The 25,004-nt window shown below is 43.9% G+C and overlaps 2 protein-coding genes across 2 annotated transcripts; both read left to right on the top strand.

Annotated features, from left to right (window-relative positions):
* Positions 1 to 2,749: 2,749 nt before the first annotated feature.
* On the top strand, positions 2,750 to 8,607 carry vdac1 (voltage-dependent anion channel 1). Its single transcript, XM_068712851.1, is given in 10 exon segments — positions 2,750 to 2,827; positions 4,490 to 4,559; positions 5,182 to 5,231; positions 5,510 to 5,662; positions 5,789 to 5,841; positions 6,382 to 6,568; positions 6,570 to 6,610; positions 7,249 to 7,399; positions 8,013 to 8,070; positions 8,212 to 8,607. Coding segments are annotated over 9 exon segments (852 nt in total). The 5' UTR covers positions 2,750 to 2,827; positions 4,490 to 4,492; the 3' UTR covers positions 8,304 to 8,607.
* A 2,512-nt stretch (positions 8,608 to 11,119) lies between these two features.
* cunh5orf15 (chromosome unknown C5orf15 homolog) lies at positions 11,120 to 16,425 on the top strand. The gene is made up of 3 exons (XM_068712850.1): positions 11,120 to 11,351; positions 13,425 to 14,323; positions 14,646 to 16,425. The coding sequence occupies exons 1-3, from the start codon at positions 11,183 to 11,185 to the stop codon at positions 14,778 to 14,780; spliced, it is 1,203 nt and encodes a 400-aa protein (XP_068568951.1). The 5' UTR covers positions 11,120 to 11,182; the 3' UTR covers positions 14,781 to 16,425.
* The last annotated feature ends 8,579 nt before the right edge of the window (positions 16,426 to 25,004 follow it).

Genomic DNA, 25,004 nt, shown 5'->3' with positions numbered 1-25,004 from the left:
CATGTTTTGCATGTTAATCCTTCTCCATAAAGACGCGCGTGAACTCTGAGCAGAGTGTGACGCTCAGTGGAGTCTGAACCGAGATCGATTGGAAACACTTTACTCACAGTAGAGCAACGAAAACTAAAACTTTGCAGTAAAATGAGTTAATGATGATATACATAACTATATGTATATATATATATCTATATATATATATATCTATATATATATATTTATACATACCTATATGATATGTAAATATATATATAGATATATATATATACATATATATATGTATATATATATATGTATATATATATATATATATATATATATATATAGAAGGGAAAACACTGTTATGTGCACAGCTTGAGTACATTTTGTGAATAAAATTAAAAGTAAATCAGATTGTTGTATTCATATACATTTTAATCATATTTTGTTGCAGTTAAAAAAAAAGGCTATCTCCAAATTTGGTAATTTTTTAGCTTTTTTTTATTTGAATTTTTCTTTAATTCTCACATTTCTTAAGATGAATAAAGCATTATTAAAAAAACATTAGATTATCTGATAAAAAGCGTGAAAACTGTGCTGTTTTTCTTTGCTCGTGAAAAGTTGTTTTTTTATTTGTTTTTGGAGATACAAGGTTTTCGATGAGGATGACATTTGCCTCTGTTGCTGTAACAGTTGCTGAAGGACACTGTGGATGAGGGACTGAAACGTGCTGCTGCTGAGACGCAGTGCACTTCCTTCAGTTTACAACACTGACATCTACTGGCTAAAACGAGCCAGTGCTGGATCACGACCTCTCTCATCCCACTCTCTCTAACTTATGTTTAATACAAGCAGAAGCTCAGTCGCTGCAGGATCTCCTCTTTGTTCACGTGTCTCAGAAGACAGAAAGCGTCCTGCAAAGGTTTTATTTACCGTCAAACTGACAGAGCCGATGTGATTCCCCGTACATGTTACTGTATCTCTGCAGCTCTAACTGTACAGTAGCATAAGAAGCAAAGAAAGAAGTGGTTCTCGGGGTAGAAGAGGTGCAGGTTCTCATAGCTTCTCGCTGCCAGCTGTAAAGGAAGAAGCGCCTGAAGGTGTTGGCAGCGTTCCCATCACTCAACCACACTGCTGAGTTTCTGCGAAATGCTGCACACAAACTGCAGAACGTCTCACAGACCATCTCTCTGCGTTTCACTACCAGGAGGCAACGTTGGTATTTTAGTAAGAGTCTGAGAGTAAAATGAACTGCATCCATCATAAAATGAGGCTAAGTTATTAAAGTGTCATTCTGCCGGAGACATTGGGATCTGGTGTTTAGCTCGTGTTCCACAAAACTCCATCAGTGGAAATATTTATCATGTGGTAAAGTAGTTGTAAGATCATTGGATTATATACATGAATACACATCAGAATGTGGTGTAAAAATATGTATTAATATATGTATTATCAAGAAAATGTACTTTCATATATAGATTTTAAACTTATTTTGTTGCGGTGAAAACATGTTGTCTTTTCAGAAACAAAGAATGATTGAATGTTCATTTTTCTTTTTCTTTAATTCCCTGATCTCTTAAATAAAGCATCAAAAACCCCAGTAGATTATCTGAAACATATATATACATATATATATATATATATATATATATATATATATATATATATATATATATATATATATGTATATATATGTGGAGGTGAAACTATTGTATACACTGTACTTTCTAGGCTACTGATGGGTTTAATATGTAACAACATATAAACAGAATACCTACACTTTAAACTATTAACCTGGGAATTAAATGGGAGATATATAAGTAAATAGTAGATATATAAGTAAATAGTGGAGTAAAGAAATACATTATACGCCTCTGAAATGTAGCAAGAAATTCTATCTATCTATCTATCTATCTATCTATCTATCTATCTATCTATCTATCTATCTATCTATGTATCTATCTATCTATCTATCTATCTATCTATCTATCTATCTATCTATCTATCTATATATCTGCCTCTCTCTCTCTATCTCTGTCTCTATCTATGTATCTATCTATCTCTCTCTCTCTATATATATATATACGTATATATATATATATATATATACGTATATATATATATATATATATATATACGTATATACGTATATATATATATATATATATATATATACGTATATATATATATATATATATATATATATATGTGGAGGTGAAACTATTGTATACACTGTACTTTCTAGGCTACTGATGGGTTTAATATGTAACAACATATAAACAGAATACCTACACTTTAAACTATTAACCTGGGAATTAAATGGGAGATATATAAGTAAATAGTAGATATATAAGTAAATAGTGGAGTAAAGAAATACATTATACGCCTCTGAAATGTAGCAAGAAATTCTATCTATCTATCTATCTATCTATCTCTCTATCTATCTATCTATCTATCTATCTATCTATCTATCTATCTATCTCTCTATCTATCTATCTATCTATCTATCTATCTATCTATCTATCTATCTATCTATCTATCTATCTATCTATCTATCTATCTATCTATATATATATCTGCCTCTCTCTCTCTATCTCTGTCTCTATCTATCTATCTATCTCTATCTATGTATGAAATGTGGGAGTGAACCATCTCGCTCGTTTGATTCGAATGTTGTGTCTTTGACGATGACGGGCGGCCTTCCCCGGCTGCCCTCGCGTGACTTCTGTTGCGTCACGTTAACGTAACGTACTGTGACGGCCGCACCGCCTCTCCCTCCTCTCCCTCCTCTCCTCCTCCCTTTGTGCAGTTTGACAAGCCCCTTTCTCGACCAGGACAGGAACACACAGAGGTAACGGTATGTGTCTCAGTAATGGAAACGCAACACAGCTGAAGTTATTCGTTTACTGCACTGTCACTGCTATCAGCCGGCGATACCATACATTTCTACCAGGAGACGGATGCAGCTCTGCGTACACACAGAGAGAGAGAGAGAGAGAGAGATAGAGAGAGAGAGAGAGAGAGAGAGATGCTAGGCCTTGCTAGCTTTGCTACAAGCTAACCAAGCTGTTAGCTTGCCCGCTGTCCACCTTGATAGCTAGCTTGTGCTAATCTGTTAGCAGGAGATGCTGCCTTCACTGCCTCCTTTAAACCTCTTTGTCCGAGTCCAGTGGCCGCTGCTGTATTCACCCTAATTTAAAGAGAGAGAGAGAGAGAGAGAATAGGTTTTTTATTTTTATTTTCACAAACAAGACTAATGTTACAAGCTAAGGTGGTGCTGAAGGGCAGGGATGTGTGTGACTTACATGCTAGCCTCATCATGCTATGGGATTTGTGTTCTCCTTTTTCTTTGGTAAAGTCATGTGTGATTGCTGCCTAAAGACGGATTTCTTCAACCTAGAGTCATTAAGGTGTTCGCCCACTACACCTCAGTAGCGAGGCTGTGCAGGCTATCGTATATACAGATGGTGTCCTAGTCCAACGTCCTCTACAGCCTCTGACATGTCTGCCTGGAGCCATGCGTGAAAGCATAAATGGGGTGTGTTGGCAGACAGTAGGTGTTGGCATTAGTCCACTTCCTGTCCATGAGGACCAGGTTCAGGAAGGGTGGAGGGCGGGGGACATGGGGACCTGGACCTCATGCGTTGTCAGAGCTGATGTTGCACTGGCTTCTTTTTTTTTTTTTTTTTTTTTTTTTAGGGAGGCCTACATGTTGAGGAGGAAATAGTGGGTGCAGAGAAACATCTGGGGCCCAAACGTGCACAATGATGCAATGCAGTAAATGTGTTGGTCATGTTACAACTGGAGCACAAATGGGTGGAGTTGTTGCAGAGTGACACTTTGAGGTAGAACACTCCGTAGCTCATTTGTGTCATTTTTGTTTTTTTCCCGCCAGACTTCTCCAATATCATTTTTTTTTTTTGTTACAGTTCTTGTTATTTTATCAAATGTTAATTGAGAAATTGTGAGGGTTTCTATTCAACTGGTTCAGGAAAATGAAGCTAGGACAAAGAGGGTTCACTCATACTGTACAACAGTCTGCTTTGTGCCTCCGTCTGTGGCTCCCATTGTCCTTTATGAACTTTGAAACAACGCACTTTAAATGTATTAAAATGAATCGACAGCTTACGCTAAAATGTGACACCTGCGTACGAGCCGGCCTCTACGCTGACAGGATGGCAAGTTTGAACGAATGTGTGCAAGTGTGAGAATCGCCGTGTTCGTTATCTGTGTGTGTGTGTGTGTGTGTGTGTGTGTGTGTGTGTGTGTGTGTGTGTAAGCCAATGACTTCATCAGACTTGTACCTTTCATGTCCATCAGAGAGCTGCAGTCTCTCCAGCGGCATTCCTTCCTCTTTCAACAGCGCTTCACATCTGATCTGTCAGTTTGCTTTCTGTGTCGTTCCCCTCCGCTGTGTGTGTGTGTGTGTGTGTGTGTGTGAGACTGTTGTGTTGTTTACGTCTCTGCCGTGTGTTCACTCGCAGCCTTTTGATGTTCCTGCTCCTCTTCACAGATCATGGCCGTACCTCCCACCTACGTTGACCTCGGAAAGTCCGCCAGGGATGTTTTCACCAAAGGATACGGTGAGCACGCCACGCAGCCGACGTGTCCAGCGGCATCGTGTGGAGGGGTGAAGGGTTTCAATCCCAGTAGAATACCGATTGCATGGAGATGATTCTGAGATTCGCCGCAAGTTTGGGCAGTGGACAGTAATCCATCGCTGCGGGTTTCACCGCAGGCTTGAGTCCCGTCACCTTCGCAGAAAAGGTCCCGGCTCTGGATGAGGATGAGGACGGTGAATTAGCTGACGGTTTAGTGAGGGCGGAGGCCGGATACGTACATGAGCGTGGCGACCTCTGGGTCGGCTGGTTGAATCGATTGATGGCCGGGATCCGTTTAACCGGCCTTCTAGCTGTTATTCATAACCGACCGCGCTAATGCTCTCACACAAGCTACGTCGAATCAATACCCACTTTCAGTCAGTGGCACACACATAACTTTTAAACGCACTCTGGAGGCTGATGAATTTCACAGACACTAATCAATGACTTGATTTAAAGGGTTTGGAAATATCCAAAGGGGATTCTGTAAATGTCTATTAATAGAATCGGGAAATGATTTTGCTTAAGACTCACGTTTCAGAGAGAGTCTGCGTCGTCATCCCGACGTCATTTTGATCTCGTGTTCAATATTGTGTGTTTTCAGGCTTTGGGGTCATCAAGCTGGACTTGAAAACAAAGTCTGAGAATGGACTGGTGAGTCGTCATGATCAGATTATCAGAGGTCCAGACTGCAGCTGTCCTATCATAGCTTAAGAGGCTCCTGGCTGGTCATTAGCTGTCTGGATATCTGATCTGCTAAACGTCGCCAAAGTTCAATGAAAGTCAGATAGATTTCTTCACCTTGTTAATGTGCCATCGCTGTCTGCATCCCTGTATATTATGCTGCAAGACATCAACAATACAAATGATGTTAAACGTGGGTATGTAGCTGTCTGTGTGACTCTTAATACCGCCGACGTCGTCGCCTGCAGGAGTTCACCAGCACGGGCTCTGCCAACACCGAGACCAGCAAGGTGGCCGGATCCCTGGAGACCAAGTACAAGTGGGCGGAGCACGGACTCACCTTCACGGAGAAGTGGAACACCGACAACACCCTGGGGACCGAGATCACCGTCGAAGACCAGGTTTGTTGATGCGCTAGGTGTAGAGGGGGAAGGGGCAAAGAAGATCTCAAAAATACACCTGTGAGTGGCAACGACTCAAGACTCGAGGTCATTCATTCTGCTGCGTCTTGCTCGTCTGTTCCACAGTTGGCTAAGGGGCTGAAGCTGACCTTTGATTCCTCCTTCTCGCCAAACACCGGGTAAGAAGAGCTCAATGAGGGGAACACAAGTGACATGGGTCCGCTTAGATCCGTGCACTAGTGAGCTATGTTGTTCCCTAGTGCAGCCTGTGATTGGTGGATTATCTGGCAATAGCAATGTACTCTCCTTTCGCTGCGACGAGAGCAAGCGGCTTGGCTAGTAGCTAGCTAGCTAGCTTGCTAATTCCACCATGAGTTCATGCTGCACCTGTCACAGGAAAAAGAGCCCGATGAAGTTGTCACTCCTCTGGGGATAGCAAGGTGCTTGCCTACACTGTGAAAAGAGTGTTTGGATGGAGCAATAAATTGTTCATTGTTGCACGTTTAGCGGCTTGGCTAGCTAGCTAGCTAGCTTGCTAATTCCAGCATGGTGACACAAAAGGATCCGAACTCGAGGCAACAAGTGCTAGCCAATCACAGCGCAGTAGGAGGGGCCTAGTGTAACGCTCTTGGGGATGAAAGCTACAGTATTTGCATGAAACATTTTTTTTTTTTTCTGTCATCGTCTCAGCCGTGTGATCATGTCTTCTTTCCCGGCAGCAAGAAGAGCGGCAAAGTCAAGACGGGCTACAAGTGCGACCACATCAACCTCGGCTGCGACGTCAACTACGACATCAACGGCACGGCCATCCACGGCGCGGGCGTGGTGGGCTACGAGGGCTGGCTGGCCGGCTACCAGATGACCTTCGAGGCCGGAAGGAACCGGATCACCCAGAGCAACTTCGCGGGTGGGATTCAAGACGGACGAGTTTCAGCTCCATACGAATGTGTAAGACTTCGTAACGCTAGCGTGCGTCCTTCCATTGTGCCACACACACACACACACACACACACACACACACACACACACACACACACACACACACACACACACACCCTGTGGTACTTGAACTTAAGTCACGGGGCTTAAAGCTTTAGCTGTAAGTGAAACTACTGATTCCAGACGACTGACCCTGGCTGGACGGAGGCCTTCGCTTTTTCCTCGTCCCCCGTCTGGCAGACTAACTTGTGCACCAGACTTATTTTTACACCCAGGTGATGGGATTTACTGTAATGCAAGTGAGCGCGGAGTGAGTGTTTGGCAGACAGACAGACAGACAGACAGACAGACAGACAGGGCCTCGGTGGAAAAGACGGAGCACAGCGTTTGTCTCGTGTCCTGCTGTGCTCCCGGCCGAGCCAGGTACAGTTGATGTGGTCACGTGAGGTCAGACAAAGCACACTGACCGTGTGTCCACCTGAGGACACACACAAGCATAACACCAACTAAGGTATTCTTTTATTTACAGAACACGAAATTCGTTTGAGGTGGACGACGACATCACCTCTAGGGAAACTTTTTGCGTTAGCATTTTACATATATTCTCTGATCTGCTACCCCCCCCCCCCCCCCCCCCCCCCTCTCAGAAACGATGGCACCGAGTTCGGTGGCTCCATCTACCAGAAGGTGAACGACCAGCTGGAGACGGCCGTCAACCTGGCCTGGACTGCCGGAAACAGCAACACCCGCTTCGGCATCGCGGCCAAGTATCAGATTGATCCTGACGCATCCTTCTCTGTGAGTAGTGTGCAACCACCAGTAGTAGTAGTAGTAGTAGTAGAGTAGTAGTAGTAGTAGTAGTAGTAGTAGTAGTATAGTCACGTGTTGTACGATGTCCCTTTTATTGATCCCTATTCAGGATTGTCCGTCTTTAAACTTCTTCCCCTCCACAAGGAGTTCATCATGCAGCGTCAGATTCTTAACCTTTGCTTGAGAGGCTCTGACAATATGCACCACAACTAATCTAATCTGGCCACAAATCTTCTCTGCATGACCGACTTGGAAGGATGGATGTAAATCCATGTTATCTCTTTTAGTTAAGAGAGGAGTCGTCGGTGCCAAAATGGCCGCAGAGAGGAGTCTACGGGATAACGTCAACCCCATGAGTCCTAAATCCCACTCACAGCAGAGCCAATTAGTGCGAATGGTTGTTTGTTTTACATGTGTTTTCCAACTACTGTCGTTAACATGTTAATAACACGGCTAACTCTGAAGGTGTGGTTTTTTTTCAGTTTAGATTTTGTTAACATTTAGCTTCGGAGAAGGCAATGAATTCAGCATCGGCCCGGTCCGTTCATCTGCTCATGATACGTGTTCTTTGTATGACTTTCATCTGCTTGTTGTCACACAGGCCAAGGTGAACAACTCCAGCCTGGTGGGCCTGGGCTACACTCAGACTCTGAAGCCAGGTGAGTGACACGCACCACAAGGCTTGAGGGCTTTGAGGTTGAATGCTTCCAGGACTGTTTTGGAGGATTTATACATTTTTTTATATATATATATATATATATATATATATATATATATATATGCACTTATTGTCTCCGCAGGCATCAAGCTGACGCTCTCTGCTCTCCTCGACGGCAAGAACATCAACGCCGGCGGCCACAAGCTCGGCCTCGGCCTCGAGTTCCAGGCGTAGGAGGACGAGGCCGACGCCCCTTTCAGTCCTCCCGGCACACACGCATTCCCCACCTAAAATTCCAAATCCTTAATTGATTAGCTAGCCCCCCACCCCCCAAACCCCCCACCCAGCTGGAGCCAAGACAGAATGCAGGTCAAGTCGTTCTTGCAACGATATCATCCACTTTTTTTTCCAAAAGGACCACTTTAAGGGAACAACATATTCTGAAACTACAGAGCTGAGTTCTGAACAAAACTACAACTCCTTCAACAGAAAGTTTTATCTCCAATAGCTTCCGAAGGCGGGAAACTAAAAGTAGCGTTATGTCGGCCTCACTGTTTCGTCTTTTCACTACACAATCGTACACGACCGCTTTAATTTCAGAGTCTCTGCTTTCCAAATGGATGCAGATGGAAAGGGGGGAAAGGGGCAGTTAGCGTGGAGTCGAGTAGTTACACCACCAGGTGGTGCTGTTTGCAAAGCACCGGTTAAAAGCACTCCTCGCTCAACAGCGGTAGCGGCGATTGTAACCGTTTTCATTTCCTCACTCCGACACTGGAGGGCGCTCACGTCTGTCTCCATATATATTATCCAGTGGGAACAGGTTTAGTCGTCCCTGATGTTAGCGGCCGTCTTTAGCTCAAAGAGACACTAAACCCCAATGTGGACATTCTGTGTTTTTCGTCTCACTTTTTTTTTGTGTGTGCATTTTAGTGTGAAAAATGTCTTTTGTAACATATAGTAAAAACAAATTATTTTATTGACAGTCTTGCATAGTTTAATCCACCTGTGAAGTCTTACGAAGGCAAAAAGACCGGTGGGTTGTTTTTCCTGGTGGAGCAAAGGGAGGGAGACCCCACGGTGCACAGGATACACTCCTCTGGATGACGGGAGGATGAACGTAGTGATTATTACGGTGGACAGGGAACGGTAGTCTTCCACAACTGGTTATGGGAATCATGCTTAGTGTACTGAATCAAATAAAGAACATCTTGGAACCGGTTTGATTGTTTGGTTTGTTTTTTGCTCTTTTTGTCACATGATTTCAACCCATATTTAAAATCCTGTGAAAATGCTTTTGATCAAATAAGATGGCGACAGCTGACGATAATTTAAAAAAAAAAAGCGTTTTAAGGCAGGAGATTACACGGTAACTGTCGGATGTTTATTATGCCATCTTGTGTCTATAAAATATGAGGAAATAGTGGAAAAAGACGCACCGCATTTATCCAGATCCCAAAGTGATTATTTTAAGTTTTAAAACATTCTAAAATCCAAAGATTTACAACATGATGTATGAAACCAGCACATTTTCACATGTTTGTTTTGCTCGCTTAAATGAAACCAGTCGATTGAGCGTAAGGAGCTGCGCCGTGCAGAACTTGCGGCAGAAGCAAAGCGGCGCGGTTCTGGAACACCGAACTCTTTCCAGTGGAAGTGGGGATGCAGCGGATTTGTGGCTTCTTCTTCTTCTTCTTCTTCTTCTTCTTCTTCTTCGACCGTCGGACTTGTTGACAGGAGCTGGAGAGCCGCGGTCGGGCTCTGCGGCAGACCGTCGGAGGCGGTTGAAAGAAGCAGCCGGTGGATTTGGATCGAGCGGAACGACCCTAACCCATTTCAGAATGTCGATCGTCAATCGTCAACCACTCAAAACAAGGTTTGTGTGTGTGTGTGTGTGTGTGTGTGTGTGTGTGTGTGTGAGAGATATATTTGAATGGCTCCACTTTCTCCGTGGCCATTGACCTCCAGCGATGGGCGCCGGTGAGCTGTCCCATGATGGAACTCCACGACGAGCTGCTTGGTCTTGAAGACGTCGAGGTCAAGGCGGTCCACCTCAGCTCAGAGACCGGCACCCTCAGAGTGCAACACACACACACACACACACACACACCATTGAATAAGTCCCGTTATGGTGGAACAAACAATGTTTATCGTCACGTCCGCGTTGTGTGGTTGAAGCCAATGGGTGACAAACGTAAACGTCTCTTTCTATAGAGACACATCAGACCGTGTCAGACGAACAGGAATACATTTAGTACAAATATTGGACTTGATTTGTGTTATTGTTAATCCAAAACGATGAGGAGCAAAGACAGTGTCACCAAAACAATTATACGAATGTCAATATTCAGACTATTCGGAACTAGTGTTTCTCTCTCTCTCTCTCTCCTCTCTCTCTCTCTCTCTCTCTCTCTCTCTCTCTCTGCCTACCCAGCCTTCCATCCATCCAGCTACCCATCCTCCCCTCTCTCTCTCTTTCTCTCTACCCACCTACCCATCCATCCATCCATCCATCCATCCATCTACCTTTCTCTCTCTCTCTCTCTCCCTACCATCCTTCCATCTCTCTCTCTCTCTCTCTCTCTCTCTCTCTCTCTCTCTCTCCCTACCATCCTTCCATCTCTCTCTCTCTCTCTCTCTCCCTACCATCCTTCCATCTCTCTCTCTCTCTCTCTCTCTCTCTCTCTCTTTCCTCTCTCTCTCTCTCTCTCCCTACCATCCTTCCATCTCTCTCTCTCTCTCTCTCTCTCTCTACTTACCCCTCCTTCCATCTCTCTCTCTCTCTCTCTCTCTCTCTCTCTCTCTCTCTCTCTCTCTCTCTCTCTTTTTCTCTCTCTGCCTACCCAGCCTTCCATCCATCCAGCTACCTTCCTCTCTCTCTCTCTCTCTCTCTCTCTCTCTCTCTCTCTCTCTCTCTCTCTCTCTCCTCTCTCTCTCTCTCGCTCTCTTTCTCTCTCTCTCCCCACCCATCTATCTATCTCTCTAAGGTATTTGGAGGAGGACACAACATTTCAAGCAACTGCCACTAATTGCGACAGACTCAAAACCACACGCACCCACTTTGTCATCGACTCACGCGCATCCTGTTCCGTCATCGAATTCACGCGCATCCTCCTATGTGGCCATATGGAAACCACGCCTCCTCAGTCACTCACGCAAACAACATGGCGACGTGCAGGAAGATGGTGCGAAACAGGAGACATATTTGCGCTCTTTCGCTGGTTATTTGTCTCCAAATGATAACCAGCGGCTGCCTGGCAGCTCCAGTAAACAGCACGGCGAAAGGTATGTTATACGGAAGTACCCGGATGTTTGTTTATTTAAGGAAACCAACAGCTAGCTAGCTAGCCAGTGTCAGATAGCCAGCTAGCTTAGCAACCACGGTGTCAGACGATAGGGACGATGACGGGAGAGTCTTAAAATAGTCCATTTGTTCTGAGTCATTATCAAACTATTACGGTACAGTTAAGCAGAGTAGTTTCCTAAATACAAAGAGTGATTTTTGAGGTTTGAAATGTGACTACGCAGTGGCGAGATGTTTGGCCATAAAAGAACAACTCGGAAACCAGGAAGTGATGTTTCACAACAAAGTTCAAGCTCGAGACCTTTTCATTTGACGTAATGTAGCTTATATATCGAGCAGTTAAATGTCTGTTCTGTGATAACCGCGAGGAACGTGGCATTGTAGGTAAAGGGTCTACTTTGTGATGATTTTAGGAGCAGTGATTTGTGGTGGACAGACACGGTGACGTGGTCCAGATGTCCTGGTCGTATATCTGAGCTGTTAATTAACCCTCCTGTCAGCCCCCAAAAAAACAACCTTTTTGAAGTTTACCATCAAAAAAGGCTGTGAAATTGCTCTCAATGGCAGTTTCTGTGTTGTATAAGTGGACTTTGACTGCGTGTAGTTTATTGGCTGAGACCTGTTGAGATAAGGTCAGTGGGGTTGATATCCTTGCCCGTGTTCGTTACTCTTTTTTTTTTTTTTTTTAAATGAAGATTGCGTGTCGGTTGCTGGGAAAAGATCACGTGCATTATTGTGATAAAGACGCATCAAACATCCACACGGGACGTTAGGAGCAAAGACATAGTCCACGAATGGACTATTTTCTCTCGAATTTGTCGCGCAAGTCTTGCGCTCTGACATTACAAATGGAGCCATTTGCTTCATTTTCAGTTTGCGGGCTTTGAATTCACTTCTGGATCCGATGGCAACATGTATTGGCTTAACACATCATTCTCTTTGAAGCATTGTAAGTTTCATAAACTCTTAATGGATCATGAAATCAGACTGTGACACATCATAAATGTGCTGTACTTATCCCTAAATCTTGGGCATCATATGGGGATCAATGTGAATATAGCTGATCCAATATAGTACTTATAGGGAAATATAAGAATACTTAAATAATAAGACATGTGTTAAGCGTCACCCAGGTGCTCGGTCTTAACGGCTGACGTTCCTACCACCGGTCGCTGCCACAGAGACCTCCTGTTGCGTGATTATTTATGCTGGCCGTGGCTCGTGTGTGGATGAATAGTTCCCTTCTTCTCTTGGGGACGTCTTACGCCCCGTGCTCCCAAGTCCCAAGTGTTCTCCCCCCCCCCCCCCCCCCCTGTCCTTTCCTAAGCAACGCCTCCTTAGTCACACGGGATGAAATAATGTTCACAAACCCGTTGGTTAAATGGTGTCATTGATTCGGGAATGCAGTGCCAGATGCATGAGTTCAGCTCTCATTTAAAGGCGCAGTAAGATTCTTAAATAAAAATAAAAAAGTGCTACTAAGCTGTCTGGCATTGATGTACATTTAAACCCCTGGAAACGACGCAGTAGGCCGTCGAAGGCTTTATGATGTTGTTTGATATCACGTTGTGTTTTAAAGGAGAGAAGTTGGACATGAGATTAGGGCAAAATTTGCATGTTGTCGCACTCGAAACAAGCTGCTGTTCAGTACAAATCAAAGTCAACTTTCCAGTTTTTCTGGGTCAGCTGGAGGATGGACTATCTCTTAGTAGGAGGACAAGTCCACATGGTGTGGTTGTATTACGCTGCTCTCAGTTGTGTGAGTTGAAGAACATGGATTTCCCGTCATGTCAGTTTGTCACTTTAGATGAAAGTGTTGTTCTTGAGATGGCTTGAAACTTAAAATTCCGATTGAATTTTGGACTCATTGCACATTATATATTATATTAGCAGGTAGGCTTAGAAAGTGGTCAGTAAGGAACCCCTTCCTGATTGAAAATACATATTTCCTTTACATGCAAATGTTTCAAAATTGCTATTTTCAAGTGTTTTCAGGAGTGTTTCATCAACATAATATATATTGTCTTGCATTGTTTTCCCCTCTCACCTGACAGCACCAACCCAAGAGACTAAAGGGGGAATCGCACCTCAAATCTCAGGCGTTGCTTTGACCAATGCGGCTCAGCAGAATCTAACGACTGCAACGGATCCCAAGAACACGGCGCCGTCTGCTGCCGGTGACTCCTCCTCGGCAAAACACACGCAGGCTCCTCCAGGCGACGCCGGAACGGCCACTGGACCAAAATTGCCCGAAGTGCTCAATAAAACAGTTCCAGTCATCGTCATTGACTCCTCTGATAACACAACGCTGCAAGGACCCGGGGACGCAACACATGAGGATCCAGGCAAGGTTGAGGTCCCAGGCAAGGTTGAGGTCCCAGGCAAGGTTGAGGTCCCAGGCAAGGTTACCGACCCAGGCAAGGTTACCGACCTAGGCAAGGTTTTGACAACAGATGCTCCTGTTGCTCCCGAAGCTCCTCCAGCTTCTCGTCCAGAAGCTACCGCCACCTCTGTCAAAGTCCCTGAACCGTCCAGACCTGTAACAGAGGAGCCAGAGGAACATGTCTCAGAGTTCAAACCCTCCACCGCTCTGAACCCGTCCACGGTGCAGGACAATGATCCAGACGGGCGGACTGACAGTGGACTTGTAACTCGCGTCGGTCTGGATAATTACCCAGATGGCGATGATGGCGATAATGGCACCGACGACGATGACGGCTACGGGGACAACGGGGACAACGACCTCTATGAAAACAACATCAACAATGACAACGGCATCGACGTGAAAGACCAGAGTGAGAGCAGGCTGCAGCCGGACGAGGTGGAGGACATCCGTTACAAGGGAGCGGACAGCTACAACACGGAGGATGAGGACTCCCACTTCTTCTTCCATCTGGTCATCCTGGCGTTCCTGGTGGCCATTGTTTACATCACCTATCACAACAAGAGGAAGGTGAGTGAGAGGCCAGAGATGAGTCTTGTTGTAAAACTGTCGATTTTGAGGTGAAACTATGAGGATTTTTCCCTGAAGCCGTGTCGAGTTGAGAGCAGTTTCTTGTAAGTAGTTCTCTCTGTGAAACCAGTAGAGACAGGTTTCATATTCTACGTTATGCTAACCCCGTGTTAATGTGGATTTTACAGCTGAAGTAAGGATTCCAATCATGTAGTCTTTCATCTTTTTCTGCTAGCCTGTCCAGAAATAATTTCACTGGATCAGCACTCGCACATCCATCGGATTAATTTGATCTCTTATCGGCATGTCTGGTCTTCCTCAGATCTTCCTCCTGGCTCAGAGCCGGCGCTGGAAGGACGGTCTGTGTTCCCGCAACACCGTGGAGTACCACCGCCTGGACCAGAACGTCAACGAGGCCATGCCGTCCCTCAAGATGACCCGGGACTACGTGTTCTGATGAACGACCTGCACAGCCCTGCACAGACCTGTACAGGCCTGCTCAGACCTGCTCAGACCTGCTCAGACCTGCTCAGACCTGCACAGACCTGCTCAGACCTGCACAGACCTGCACAGACCTGCTCAGACCTGCTCAGACCTGCTCAGACCTGCTCAGACCTGCTCAGACCTGCACAGAGCCAGCTGGCCTTTGTGCCCGGCCAGTCCCGTTGTTGAGACGCTGCGCTCTGTCCCGGAGCCTCACTGATGCTTTCTCTTGCTTTACTGGCCGACTGGAGATAGAATTCTGTTTGTTTGGGACTTTTCTGTTGTCTGCATAGAGAGATTTTTACTTTATCTGTTTTTCTTATTCGTTATGTTGTTTGACTTCTTGGGATGTCATATTTTGGTTCATTCGGGGTCTTTCTATAGAGTGTTTTAGCCTTGCATACTGTCTGCATATGTTCAATACTCACTCTTTAAGTATAGGAAGAACACGGGTCAAAACGTAGTGCTTGATTATTATTAACAGTTCATTGTTTACCCCAAGATTAATACCAGGTTTCTCTCCCAGCAGTGAGCTGAGATCTGAATTAACACGCGAAGCGTTTCCTTTTCTTTTCAAAAGCACTTGTTGTCATGGATACAAAGCTAGTAACCTTACAGGATGTGATGCGTATATATATATGCAGTCATTCCCAAAAAAACCCCAACCTGTCCACCGCTCACGTGGGAACGGTCCATTTGTCATAGATGGTATACAGTAAGAAGTGAAGTTCTGTAAAATGATGTTCAAATCACAAAGAAAGAAATCACACAAAACTATATATATATATATATAAAAAAAAAAAAAAGATTTTTTCACCCGTTTAACTGCTTCCTGTTGCACCTTTTGCATCAAGTGCATGAAAGCCTTCTTTATTTAGCTTCTACATTGTATGAGGAAGCTGAGACTTCATCTCAGCTACAGGTGGGGACGTGAAGCTGCTCATGCAGTCGAGGAGGCTCCACCTTCTGAAGACGCGTCAGAATGAACTGACACAAGGTGTGGGAGAACGTCTTTCCTCGCGTTCATCGCTTCACACTCTACTCGTCTTACGGTACCGCTTCGACTTCTACCGCCCACATTTTCGCTATGCAGAAATCCTGGGGCTGGCCCCTCCTTTTTTTTTTTTTTTTTTTTAATGACTTCGGTGAAGTCTCTTATCGATCCTTTTTATGGAGAAAAAAAAAACGCAACATCTGTGTTCCCTCGTGCTCGCGCAGAACTTCTCATTTGTAGCTACTTCCTGTCAGTCGGGTGGACTTCTGTCTGTTTCATCAGAACTCTTGCACGCTCTGTTGTGGTCCTGACCACAGGAACAGACCTCTTCCCAGTCATCCGTCGCCGCCTCATGCCTTCAATCGGAATATGCCACAACAGCCACATGAATCCACATATTTTTGTTATTGATCTCTTGGTCGCCTTCTGCCAGCTGTTCCTCAGCTGTCTCGTGTTTAGACGTTCCGGTGGTCGGTTGTGACGATGGGATCTGCACTGTGATGTTCAGTCATGTTAGAGGGAAAAGACGGTGGATCAATACTGCTCTTGCAATCAACAGTTGAAACTGTACAATCTTTTTTTTTTGTTTCTTTTTGTCAATAAAGCACAAATTATGTACAGAGTCCTACGTGTCTGTTGTTATTTTTGTGATCTTTGCGTGCATGTTTGACCCACTCTGGTGATTCATCTACGATCCTTCTTCTTCTTCCGAGTCCGATAAAGGGAGCGTCGTGCGTCACTCATCTGGCTCTGTCACGCAGTAAATTCTCAGCTTAACTGCTGTTGGCGTCCCATAACTAGACGGTCACTTTGCTCTCCTGTGATCCTAATGGGCTCACAGGTTGTATAATTTCACTACAGCGGTCGCAGACCCGTGATTTAAAAGTCCTACATGTGCTAAAAAGTTAAAAAGGGTGTTTCAGCTTTCAGACGTCTACATCTAGCAGCAGCTGAAGCGTCATTAGATGCAGTTTCTCTCTTTTGATCTTTAATGGTGATACTAAATAAAAAAAGAAGCAAACTGCTGCAGAGCGACGAGTCGCGATAACGTGTTTTTATTTGACAGTTAAGATGAACTGACGAACACTCTGTCCTTCCTCCCAGCAGGCCTTTTTGACTGGACTATGAAAAGCACAGGTGGTACTGACGACACTAACGAGGGCTCCTTTACAATCAAGCGTCCCAGTCAGCCATCTGTTAACGTCATTAGCTTACACCTGTGCTTTTCCTACTGCGACGCGTTCGCAGGAGGAGAGTTCTACAATCAGGACTGCTGGAAGGAATAGGACGAGCGGCTTGTCACCACCAGGAGGCAGTATACGCACACACTGATATCTGATGAGGCGAAGCGGTGAGTCTCTGTTCGTCTGTGTGCTTTAACAAATTGAATGGTAACACACACACACACACACACACACACACACACACACAGCATTTGAGTTTCGACAGCTTTTCCTAAATAAATAACATGTCAGTATGATAAAAGGGGATTTGAGCCAAACACATTTATACTTCTTTTCACTCTCTCAGAAACTGAACCTGTGTGTGTGTGTGTGTGTGTGTGTGTGTGTGTGTGTGTGTGTGTGTGTGTGTGTGTGTGTGTGAGAATCTTTAATGTCACACAAAACCACTGAGATGGATTTTCTGGACAGCTAAAAGTATATAAAAAAAAGAAGTTTATGGTGGCACGTGTGTGTGTCTTTTTTAAAGCTGGTAAACAAGACAGATGTTGAACGAGACAAAGAAAGACGGACGCGCATATCTTGGACAAATCTCCTTCAGATTAATGGCTGCCACGGGTCGTTCATGCAGCGGAATTAATCCCACACTGAAGCGCCGTGCACGGTCCGAAACCGACATGTCTCTTGGAAATCATTGTGCTGTTCTTCAAACTGCAGGACAGCATAAAAAAAAAGAAAGAATCAATCCAACAGATGATACACACCCAGACACGGTTTTCAAAAAGTATTACCAGTTTTAACAAAGGCGTTTTGTCAATGGACAGTTTTGCAAAGGGGGGGGGGGTATTTTATTTTGAAGTTAAATCGTTCAAAAGTGACCAGAGGTGAGGAGATGTTTGATTGATTCTGCACTAAAAGCCTCGATCCTTTCTTTTCTCGTCGAAGTTGTGTGAAAGCTGCACTGAGCGTGAATTAGACCAACTTAAGTTGGGTTGAATCTTATCGCGAGACGGTTTTAACTCCTACCTGCTTTATTGACCGCGAGCCGCTCTGCATCAAAGCATCCACGCCAGGTCCCGAAAAATGCGAAACACGTGGAGGACAAAGCAGGGAAGTGATGTCCGCTGGGCGCGTTTCATCAGCGGACAAAATAACTATCAGAGACACGGCAGCAAATTAAATCTACCAGCTGGGAAAAAAAAAATCCCACAACTACTGTTCAAAAGCTACCGGATGAACACGGTGAAGACTTTTTACCTCTTAACTAAACTCTTCTGATCTAACATTCATTAGACATGTCTCACGTGATCACGACCCTTCAGCTGAGGTTCCTATAAAATAATACAATTTATTGTGACCAATGCTTATGAAATATCAATATTTGTATTCAGACAGGCAGATCTTCAGGTATGAACTCTGTGTTAAAATGGATGCTGTATTTCATTTCAATCTAACACACACACACACACACACACACACACACACACACACACACACACACACACTTTGAAATAAACAGTTTAGACAACTGGTGGAGACTCTAATTTATTCCAACCAAATTACAATTGTTGATTATTAAATGATTTCTCAAATTATATTTTCGGTATATCATCAATTAAGCAGAAATACACAAAATATCACAAATGTTTTGCGGCTTCAACAAATTATTAATTTAGTATTTTTCCCACTCACGTCGAAGAGATAATTAAATACCTAATTCTGCTGCAAATCATCTCAAATTAATTGGTGTTACAAAACCCACATTAAAAACAACAACCTTGCAGAGTGTTCTTCATTATGACAGTAGTGGTGCAGGTAGCTGTGCAGGCTTCACCAAACAGCTCATGATGGCTGAAACATTTTCTCCCCAGCAGACAGACGGATAAACTAACGTCTTCCCAAAGGAAGCCAAGAATAACAACCGCCGCTGTGGCTTCATGGGAATAATTCACACAGCTGGAATACATCTCTGACCAATCGAGTCGCTTGTGTGAAGCGATCCATTGAGGCCGATTCTGACAGATATTGACCGATTTCGGCTTCTCTGTGATAATTTCAGTGTTTTCAGCATCTGCTGGATTTGGTTCGGACCCGTCCCCCCCCGCCCGCCCCCCCCTCTCATTCCAGCAGGTATCGGCTTTTCACAGAGACATCAATATATTGAGCGCCAGGAGACCCGGAGGTATCGCAGATGAAACAGTCGGTCGAAGGTCAGAGCTTATCAAAGCGCATGCTGTAGTGATCGGATCATGTGGCGCGGCCCGTTAGCTTCCTCCTCAGTGGCGCGGATCAAGAGGAAGACTCAAAACAGACGGAGTCGTACTCGATCAGAGGGTTGTTCTTCGACATCCACCTTCAGCGGATACTGCGTGTGAGCGTCTGTCGCGGAAAGATACCGTTTCATTCAAACCCGGACATCCATAAAAAAAAAAAAAAGTTTCTGGTCTCGCAAAAGACATTTGTGTTGTTTTATGGTACAACAGGAAGAGGTGTGGTGACTTTCTCTGGGAAATTATGTTTAGTGAAGGAAAGTAAACTCATCAGCTCACATCAAGATGCCCTTGACCTCCAACTGATCGCATTTCGCCAGTCAGCAGCTACAAGTAATACAATGCTGTTCCAGTGTACCACTACCAGCTGTGCATGTGTGTGTGTGTGTGTGTGTGTGTGTGTCTCAGGAGGTTTTGAAAAACACACTATCTTCTTTCAATCCCAGATCGACTGCAACAACAACGAAATTTAAACCAAAGGATAATTTACAATTACAGCCAGAATAGCCAAACTATTATTTTGTCTGTGCAGTGAGAAAATATCTCCAACAATTTTAACTGTGTTAAGATATAATCATTGTTTTATGTGCACCGCATCCATTCAAATCTTTACTAAAACTATGACTGTCACTGAGGTTTTACTCCCCCCAAAAAAGCAGACTGCTACGTATACGTTTGGCCTACTTAAAGCGTGACTAAACGCTTCAACGTTTTGGCTGAAGCCCTCTACCCTGGAAACTAAAAGCCTCTAGAACGTACCTGACCTGGTTTAGTCATCGACACATTTCAAATCAGGCTGTGATATTGTGTGGATGAGGCATCAAGATGTTGAATACTTATTTAGTGGTTAGCTAGTTAGGTAGCAAGAGTTAGCTAGCTAACTAGCTTGGTGCTAGCTCCACCATGCTTTCATGCTACAGCTACACAACATGAAACAAAAAAATACCGCATGCTTAACGCTGACAAAAGGACGTAACTTTAACACGGCAGACCTTTTTTAAAATACCGTTAATGATTAGCCATTAACCTTTTATAATTAGCTTATGCTAATCACAGGTGCTAATTACTAAAATTCCCAAATGTTTATACTGTATTTTGTCACTATAGCAGACCCTTTACAGCAATCTTACCCTTACCACAATCATAAAAATAGTCGGGCATGCCGTTAGCAATTAGCGCTATAAGCTTATTGAAAGGGTAACAGGCTGGGATATGTATGCTAGCGGTTAGCTTCATACAAATAATGAAATGCTTTGCACTAAAATGTCAAGTTTTGGACCTGAATCCATCCATAGATACTGGTTTTCAGCAGAAAAAAAAGTTTTGGGCTTTAGTTACTCTAAGTCTTTCTGACTATTTTAGTAAAACACATGGTGTTCTGGCGCAACCTCACACTTGCAAGATGCACGACAAAGGGAAGCAATCTGGGAGGATAAAAACTCCAACAACACTTCTAATAATGAAAGACTGTTAGCCCCACGGGTCTGAAAACTTGTCTCATAATTAAGTTCGTCTCACACTGTTGCTGGAGTTCTTCTGTTGCTAAAGTTTTTCAATATCCTGTGTTATAGCACCTAGTGCAAAGTGTTACCAGAGCATAAGTCTAACGGGGGAAACAAGAGTTATGTTGATATATGTTGTAGCGAGTTATGTTTATACTCAGAACTCGGCGAGGCCATGTTTTCAACTCAGCAGAGGGCTTTATTAGTGTCTCAGAGGGGAGCAGAGGGCTACCTGCACTCACATCTGGAGGAGCGTCAACAAAATTGACACACCTCAACACTCACGTTGTAACCACGTAACCAGAGGGGTCTGTCTGCAGAAAAAATATCTAAATTTAATGTCGTGATAAACTCTAATTTGCAAAAAGTCTTTTCTTTAATCGACACGATAGGAATAAAATGAAAGCCACGATGCTCCCACTGGGTCATGCACCTTTTTAAGGAAGAAGGGGCCGCAACTTGAAGTGGATCTCACAGGCCACGGATTGATGCATTCTGATGTAGCATTTCAAAATAAAAGCCCTTCAAAATCGCATGCACGAGGTAACTTCAAATCACGTTCACGAGACAATTTGTCTAATTTAAGATTTGATTTTAGAGGAAACGGTGCATAGTTACAAAAATCATTTCACCTCAGGTTGATAGCAGACAGAACCACTCAGAGAGAACCAGGACATAGACAGTCCAGAACAGAGACACCCCACTGAGGGTCCGTTTCCTGTATTTGTGCCCCATGGGTTTTGCCACTGGCCTTCATCTGGCAGGTCCTGAGTCTTAATTAACTCCAAATAGGGGAAGTAAATGTGCAGATTATGACTTTTTTTTTTTTAATAAGGCACATATAATTTTTCGGACGGACAAATTAACTAGCCCTGGCTAACTTATTTTCTCAATGCTAAATACGGCTGTTAGCTCGGTAAACATTCAAGGTATGATGCTAACGTGACCCAATCTGCTTTCATCCGTCCACACAGCGTTCACAACACTTCCAAATGAGGTGTAGGGGGGGGGGTAACCATGGATGAACTGTGGGAACAAGGTGTCACATAAACCGACACTGGTGTCTATAAATCTGCTCTCCTGCTCCATGCCGACAGGCTTTCCTCCTACTGCTCCCTCCCTCCCTCGGGAGGCCACAATACCTCTTAAAAGGCCGGGTGAAGTAGCAGTAAATCCAGGACAGAGCGTGGGTTCTGTTGGTGGCGCAGGAAGTGCAAACACAGCGTGGCGTTAGGAGTGGGATTTCAGGCCGCCGACCTTACAGGGGGAAACAGTTGAAGCTTCAGGAGTTTCTGTACCTCGGATGGACTGGGGATTCATGCAGGCGGCGCAAAAAGTGGTAGCGTTGTCCTTTCTTCACCTGTGTGAACCCGCGTTGCTTCTCCAGCTTCCTTTTTTTTTATATTTCATTTCCTGTCTGTGAGTTTCACGACGCCGAGTCTCCCAGGAACGGCAAATAATAGCCGCGGCCTCGGCTTTATGTTTTCTCCATTCTGTTTTTTTATCTCTCTGAGTTTTGTGTCCCCGTGTTGACAAAGCTTAACCGCCCTTGTTCTTTATCGGCTGCTCTGAGTGGAGCCTCTTATGCTTTTGTCTCTCCGCTCAGAAGAAAATAGAGGGCCGATCATCTTTGGATGAGGCTCCACAGCAACAAGAGAGGCAGAGAAATCAACAGGGGGGGGGGGCATGGAGAAAGACAGGAAGAGGGGTTGAGATTAGATGGAGCAGAGGTTTCCAATGATGCATTGTGCTGCACATACAGGACAGTATTCTGAGAGAGAGGGAAAACATCTTGAAAATGCATGTATGGTGTGTATAATATGTGTGTGTGTGTGTGTGTGTGTGTCCTTTATCACATCTCTCTTCATCACGCCTCCGTCCTTCTCACATCATTTCATTTAAGATCTGAGACTGCACAGAGAAATGTTGCATTTGTAGTTAGAATAAATGCAACTCTGCACCACTAAATAAGTAAGTCAACTGTATTTACAGCACGTCAGAACAGCAGTTATACAGCCATAACATGCAAAGTTATAAATCGTAAAAAAATTGTTTTATTTTTTGATTCAAACAATTGAACAGTAATACAAAGAAACGTGTCACTCGCTGTGAGGATCCCCACAGATAATACGCTACCATGGAGCTTATTCTTTTTGGTTTTCTGCCTTGAATGTTCTGCTCTAATCAACCTAGTTTCCAGCAGAACAAAGCTCCGATAGATGCGCCGTCCCTGTGCCGGCCTAACTGCAGAGACTATTTGTAAGGTCTAACTAATCTGGAGGCTTTGTCTTGCAGAGGGGACGTCTCCTCCCAACGAGAGGTCAGAGCCCCCCCCCCCCCCTCTAGTGGTTGAATCCGGCCATGGCTTTCACACTCGGGGCTGTTCTGTAGTGAGCCAACACAATAAAAGCAGTTGCAAGAAAAACTCGTTTTGAATATCTTCAAAAAGAGACGTTTGAAGTGCACCTGTCCCTTCCAGCAGAAGCGTTGATGTTTAAATGTTCCCCTCCGTATCAGATCCCTCATTATGCCGCCTGTTTTAAGTCTTCTTCAAAGCTCTTGTCACATTCTACCTCACACTGCTTTTTTCCTCTCTCTGCACGCTGAACATTTCCCCTTATCGTTTGTCTTTTTCCTTTTTTTAAATTTTTTTATCTGTATCTTTTCTCTACTCGAGGGACTTATTCCATCCATCAAACCAGACTCCGAAGACTCTCGCTTTTACATCTTTTTGACTGTGACTGCCTTCCTCTCAGACGGATTGGATCTGAGCATTTCATCGCCGTCTCATTTCGCCTCCCCGTCTCTTTCTCTTCCTCTCTTTTTTCTCTCCTCCGTTCTTCATCCTCCTTCTCCTCCTCCTCCTCCTCTCTCTGTCCTTCACATCATGCGTCGTGCCTCTCAGCTCTGTCTCAATCTCATAGCCTGCATCTTTTTGCTACTTTGATCTTCCTCTCCCTGCCTCTGATAAGCAGCCTGTTTGGTGGGTGTAAGTGTGTATATTTTTAGGTATATGTCTTCTTTGCATTAATTGGCCCTCCTGTGTTTGGCTCGCTCTCAACAGTATTTCTCGGCTTTGGAGGAGACGTTCTCCTCCTGTTATCCTCTGGCTATGGGAGATTTTTGCCCGCGGGGCTTTTTTTTAAACACTGATCCCGGTTTTTGTGACGAAGAGGAGTCAGTGGATGAGCTTTTGTTGAGATCGGATTATTTTCACGATTGAGGTTTGACATGTTCTGGGATAATTAGCAGAGTAGTTCTTTGGTTCTCTGTAATTCATGCACATTAGCTTACATGGATTTCTCTGTCCAGCAAGCGTTTAATTAGTGTGGATTCCGTAAAGAACTTAGTTAGGATTGACTCATTTATTTATATTATTATTTTTTAATAATATATTGTATTTATTTAATTTTATTTACAATGTGATCCCTGGAACAAAAGAACAAAAAGACCTTTAGGTTTAATGTAATCATCTAGAAGGTCTGTTATTCTTATAAAGGACTCTTAGGAGGTTCTGTAAGGTGAAAAGTTAATCTAGCTTTTATTTTGTAAGTGCCTTTTTTTACGTTTTGGGTCCTTTATTTTGAAGTCCTTCTGGCGAAACCGGAAGCAGATGCACAATCGCGTCAGAGAGTGTAGTTGCTTGACTTCGGATTTAGAAAAGTAAGCTAATTGACGGTGCGGACGAAAACAAAAGTGTTATAAGATATAATTCCTCTGCAATAAGAGTTTATTAATTAACGGTTAAACGCCTAGCTGGAACGGGAACAAGGTATTGTGTGTTTATTGTGTTTTTGATGTATTTCTGTGTCAACTAGATGCTAATGTTAGCTTAAGAGGGATAGCTAGCTAAATGACTAAGCTGTAATTTTAAGCTAATGCTATCATTAATGCTCCCGTGTGTATTGAAATGTAATTTAAGGAATGTTTAAACTCGTAAGAGCTCATTTATGTTTCATCCGTAGCTCTTAATAAGGTGTTATCTGGAGATTGGCTAAATGAGAACAAAATAAATAAAGGCCTCTGGAAACATCAGTACGCTTCCGTTCTGGGGTCCGCTACAATTCTGTCTGGTTCCTTGGCGTCCGAATGTAGAACAGCGACATGATTTTGAAGGAAATCCTGTTCTCCTGACAGCGTTCTGTAAAGCTAATCGGTAATCTGGAGAAACTACGCTAGATTTGAAAAGTGATCCAACGACAAAAACCTAACCAAGAGTTGCCGACTTTGAAAGTAGCTAATAGCTACAAA

Source organism: Cebidichthys violaceus, unplaced genomic scaffold (assembly GCF_023349555.1).
Source record: "Cebidichthys violaceus isolate CVI_PGR_0920_01 unplaced genomic scaffold, fCebVio1.0.p SCAF_178, whole genome shotgun sequence".
Taxonomy (NCBI): domain Eukaryota; kingdom Metazoa; phylum Chordata; class Actinopteri; order Perciformes; family Stichaeidae; genus Cebidichthys; species Cebidichthys violaceus.
This window is presented reverse-complemented; position numbering and strand designations above follow the sequence as displayed.

Bases quoted from the DNA above. Each gene is read 5' to 3' on its own strand.
- cunh5orf15 (XM_068712850.1), top strand. From the start codon at position 11,183: ATGTGGCCATATGGAAACCACGCCTCCTCAGTCACTCACGCAAACAAC. The intron at 11,352-13,424 runs GTATGTTATACG...CTCACCTGACAG, and splicing joins AGTAAACAGCACGGCGAAAG to CACCAACCCAAGAGACTAAA. The intron at 14,324-14,645 runs GTGAGTGAGAGG...GGTCTTCCTCAG, and splicing joins CCTATCACAACAAGAGGAAG to ATCTTCCTCCTGGCTCAGAG.